Source organism: Chrysochloris asiatica, unplaced genomic scaffold (assembly GCF_000296735.1).
Source record: "Chrysochloris asiatica unplaced genomic scaffold, ChrAsi1.0 scaffold00023, whole genome shotgun sequence".
NCBI lineage: Eukaryota > Metazoa > Chordata > Mammalia > Afrosoricida > Chrysochloridae > Chrysochloris > Chrysochloris asiatica.
This window is the reverse complement of record NW_006408541.1, coordinates 13,434,009-13,439,058: the sequence shown is the minus strand read 5'-3', so window position 1 is coordinate 13,439,058 and position 5,050 is coordinate 13,434,009. Positions and strand designations below refer to the sequence as shown.

The following is a 5,050-nucleotide window of genomic DNA, read 5'->3' as shown; positions in this document are numbered from 1 at the left end:
TCAGCTCTAGCCCTCTATGGCTATGTCCTTGTCCAAGGCTCAGAGGCCGTCCACGGTAGCCTCTCCTCTAAGCCCTACCAGAGCCCTTTATTCTTAGAAGAGGTAGGTATGTGACAATCAGATGGACAGGCGCCTCCCTCCCCAGCCCCCCTGTGTCCCTTCTGCTCACTGTTTGATGCTATTGATGGCATAGCTCTTCCCAAGACACAGGTTGTGCCCCGCACCCCACGGCATGTTGTAATTCTTCAGCCGCTTCCCATCTTTATAAAAGTCTTTCTTCTCAGTTCCGTCAGGGTTGAGGAATCGGTCGTATTTAAACTCCTGAAACAGGAAGAAGGTCTCTTTCTGACACTTGCTCCCAACACATATAAAATATACACCCACAGAAAAATTTATGAGGATATCCATTACAGTCTTGTTTAGAAGAGGGAACAACTAGAAATTATGTAAATGCTAGTTGATAGAGGCTTGGTTTAAAAATGATAGCAGTTATTTCAAAGGATGAGATTAGTCTTAGACTGGTTGTTGAGTGGGGGGAAAAAAAAAAAAGCAAGCTCCTATACACACACCTATCTGTTTATGTGTCTGTGAATTATATTGTTGTTGTTAAGTGCCGTTGAGTCCGTTTCGACCCATAGCGACCCTGAATAGGGTTTCCGAGGCTGTAAATCTTTACAGGAGCAGATCGCCTCATCTTTCTCCCGCGGAGCAGCTGGTAGTTTCGAACTGCTGACCTTCCGGTTCGCAGCCCGATTCGTAACCACTACGTTACCAGAGCTCCTTTAGACATTTGTAAAGGCATTTAAAAGAGGTATCCCAAACCTCTGTAAAAATATTGGAACTAGAAAGGGAGAGAATTTATCTTTTTTACTTTCTAAAAGTTTTTATTGTTGATTGCTGCTATCTAGTATCTCCAAACTCAGAGAAACCCCATATGTATAATAGAATGAAACACTGCCCAGTCTTGCAACATCCTCCTTGTTGCAGCCATACATTAATATATTTGTGTATATTATACAAAAACTATACATTTCTCCTTTATGACAAATACATGTTACTTTTGATATTTAAATTATTTTTGTAATTTAAAAAAAAATTTTTTTTTCAAAAAGAGAATGCCAATTTCCTTTGGTTATACTGACAGGGTTTGGTATGAAGTAGGTGCTAAAAAAGAAGATGGAAAGAAGGATAGACAAATGAGCCAGTGGATAGAAAAATGCACGGAAGAGTGGGTGGGTGGGTGGATGGATGGATGTATAAGTGGGTGGGTGGATGGTGGGTGGGTAGATGAGTAGATGGGTGAGTGAATGGATGGATGGATGGGTAGGTGGGTAGACTGATGGATAGATAAGTGGGCGGGTAGATGGTGAGTGGATGAGTAGATGGATGCAGAGGTGGGTGGGTGGGTAGATGAATAGATGGGTAGATAGATGAGTGGGTGAGTAGATGAGTGCATGGGTGAGGGTATAGCACAGCGCCTAGCACATAGTAAGCATCCAAATACATTAACAGTTGGGAAAGGTTGTCCCATCTTGAAGTCCAGGGAGAGGTAGTGGTAAGAAAGTCAGGTGATATCATTCTGAAAACAAGAAGATTGCTCAGTAAGAACATTCACAGCTATCTCTTACAGAGTGTTCAGTGTGTCACGCACTGGGAAGGCTTTTTATTATATAATCTCACTGAATGTTCATGACAACTCTGTGAGGCAGAGGCTACCACAATGGTCACTTCACAGGTCAGGAAACAGAGACTCAGAGACGTGAAGCAACCTGTCACACATGGAAACAAAGGGCAGAGACAGTGCCCTGACACTTACCTCTGGGTCTGTGTAGATTTCTGGGTCCTTTTGGGGACTCAGGAAGGGGAAGAGGAGGAGACGGTCACCACGTCGAAGGGAGAATTCCCGCCCATCTGCCATGGGCATGGCCATATCCACCACAACCTCCCGTGTGATGAAGGGTGCAGCCGTGAGCCGGAGGCTTTCACTCAGCACACTGTCTGCGTGGGTAAGAGGGCAAGGAAGGGTCAGCAGGCTGTTCTATTACCCACTGAAATGCCACCCCCAGGTCTCATTTTACATAGGGGAGGTAAGGAGACTCTGAGAGGGTATGTGACTTGCCCATGACCACGCAGCAAAATTGAAAAAAGCCAAATGATATGAGATCAGATCTTGGGATCAGAACTAGATATCCTTTCATGTCCAATGTCTCTGACATGGACATGAGACTGTGGATACTATGGCCCATCAGAGACCTTGGACATGAGAGGAGATTTTAGTTCTGATCCCAAGAGAAGTTGTGAGGGAAGGTAAGAGCCAGGGAAATATCTAAGAGGGCTTAGGAGAAGAATGAAGGCCACCAGTATTGATTGTTTCTCCTTGTCCACCATATAGCCCCCATTCCTCAGGAAGCAACAGCATTTTCCTGGAAGGACCACCCTGTCTAATTCTCTAGGGTTTGATCTCTGTTAATTCCATTCTCAACTCCTGTGATTGAGCTGGGATTGGCTAATCAGAGCACCCCAATACTCTGGGCCCCATGACTGGTTCAAGATGAGCATCAGAGTTAAACAGAGTCAGGGAGACACACTGCTGGGACTTTGAGTAGAAGAGTTGCAAGAGCTGCAAGAAAGACACACACCCTCACAGAGCTGAGAGCTTGAAGCCACCGGCAGCCATCTTGGCAGCGTAACCACTGGAGCCAACACAGTGGAAAACGAGGCTGAGAGACAGAGACAGAGTGAGTCCTGGGGGACTCGTCTGTGCCTGAAGTCACATACCGCTGGGGGTTTTGTTACATGCCCCAAATAAAGTCACTTGTCTGCTTAAGCCGCTTGTAGTTAGGTTTTCTGTCACTTAGAATCAAAATGTCTCCCTGAAATCATGAGTCATGGAGAAATCATGTCTAAGAAGATAGGAGGCCCAGGTCACAGGATATGGTTGGACCTTGGAGGATGGGAGTTGTGTTGGGTAGGCTATGGGGCTGGGGCCATGAGGACACAGTCTCCGGTCATCTCACCAAGCATAGGCATGCTGTCTAAAACCTTCTGTGGGAGAATAGCCATCTCTGAGACAGGCGGCTCTGCCTTCCAGAGGGTGCGCTCCAGCTCTTCACGGACAGCAGACATGGCCTTGGGATGCTTGAGGAGAAAGAGAAGGAGCCAGAAGGTGGCAGGACCCGCATTTCCCTGAAATGAGAAGGAACCCCTGTTACACTATGAAAAGGCCAGCCTTGGAAAGTGAATTGCCTGGTCTCCATCAAGAACACAGGTCTGGCCAAGGGGATCAGAAGGCCTGAGTTCCCATGCTGGCCAAGCATCTAGAGGTGACCCATGCCTACTCTCATCCTCCGGACATGGCCAAAATCTGTTTTAGGTCCCGTCCTCAGCTCTGAACTCCCAACTTCCCCCAAATCTGTTCCTTCACAGTCTTCCGTATCTCTGCCAATGGCAGCTTCATCATTCCCCTGACTGGGAGTCCTCCTTGATGAGACCCTCTCCCAATGTCTCAGCCCCCCGCAAATCCTGTTGGCTCTACCTTGAAATATGTCTAGAACCCAACTACCTCACCCCCCTTTCCAGCCGCCATTCTCTCGTGTCCGGTCTCCTGCTTCCACTCTCCCCCCACACAAGTCTGTTCTCAGCTGTGGATCCAGCATGCTGATGAAACACAGACCCTGTCCCTCATCAACCTCCGCCTGCAGGGACACTTAATGGATCGAAGAGACAACTACAAATAAGGCACGAGTCGATGGGCGAGGGATTACTCTGAAAGTCATTCTGTACAACTGTCACTGCCGATGTGAGGCCGAAAAGGAGGGGACTCGGAGGCTGGGTGAAGGCAGGACCGGGCCAGTTGTTTTGCGGCATTCTTGACTCCTCCTTCTCACCCTAGTATCTAGTCCATACCAAACCCCTCAGCTCTGCCTCCCTGATGCATCCAGAATATGTCCGTGTCTCACAACTCCAATGGTCACCACCTGGTCCTGTCATGACCACCATCATCTGGGGGCCTCCCCACCTCTGCCCTAGCTTCCCTTAGCCAGAGGGATGCTGTCAAAACCAAAGTCAGATTGTCCCTCCTCTGCTCCTGACACCTTCAGGTTTGCTACTTCCCCATGGCCTCCTTTTACGCTCAGACTCCCCTCAATCACTGCTTCAGCGGCACCTGGCTCCTGTTTCCTAAATGCCTGGCATGATTGAACCCAGGACCTTTGCACAGGGCACTGTCCCAGCCTGAAGTTCTCTGTCTCTGATTATTCCTCAAATCCCTGCACCTAGCTCTTTCTGTCATCCAGGACCTCAGCTCAAGAATTCCCTCCTCAGAGTGGCCTTCTTCACCACCCTGGGCCTCTCTCGCCATGACCCTGTTTTATATCTGCATACCCGATTCTAAAATCACTGTCTGTCTTTCCTTGACTGTCCTATTCCCAACTAAAATGTAAGCAACCTTAGAGCAGGGTCATTGTGCTCTGTGCAAAGTACTTGGTGAAACTTTTAAACAATTCTCTAAAATAACTAGGCTGTCCACTTAAAAAATGCCAGGGTCATGAAAAACAAAGGCCCAGAAACTTCCAGATTAAAGGAAACTAGGGAGGCAGGATCCATCACTCATCTGTCAGTATGTCGCACTGTGGTGGCCTGTGGGTTGCTGGGATACTGGAAGCTATGCCACAGGTATTTTGAATGCCAACAGGATCGCCCATGGTGAACAGGTTTCAGCTGAGCTTCCAGACTAAGACAGACTAGGAGGAAGGAGGGGCAGGCTACTTCTGAATGTTTGTTGTTGTTAAGGGCCATCGAGTCGGTACAGGCTCATAGCAACCCTATGCACAACAGAGTGGAACACTGCCCGGTCCTGGGCCAACTTCACAATTGTTGCCACACTTGAGCCCGTTGATGCCAATCCAAATTGCTAGGGGTCTTCCTTTTTTTCTCTGACCCTCCACCTTACCAAACATGATATCCTTCTACAGTGACTGCTCCCTCCTGACAATATGTCCGAAGTATGAGAGATGAAGTCTAGCCATCCTGGTCTCCAAGGAGCACTCTG

The 5,050-nt window shown here is 48.0% G+C and overlaps 1 protein-coding gene across 1 annotated transcript in view; it reads right to left on the bottom strand.

Annotated features, from left to right (window-relative positions):
- Positions 1 to 5,050, bottom strand: part of PTGIS (prostaglandin I2 (prostacyclin) synthase) — a 57,828-nt gene that overhangs the window by 10,061 nt on the left and 42,717 nt on the right. The window contains exons 7-9 of the mRNA XM_006839327.1: positions 3,018 to 3,213; positions 1,817 to 1,998; positions 170 to 321 (exon numbers count right to left, since the gene is read on the bottom strand). Coding sequence (XP_006839390.1) covers positions 170 to 321; positions 1,817 to 1,998; positions 3,018 to 3,213 — 530 coding nt within the window. The remainder of the gene's footprint in view (positions 1 to 169; positions 322 to 1,816; positions 1,999 to 3,017; positions 3,214 to 5,050) is intronic.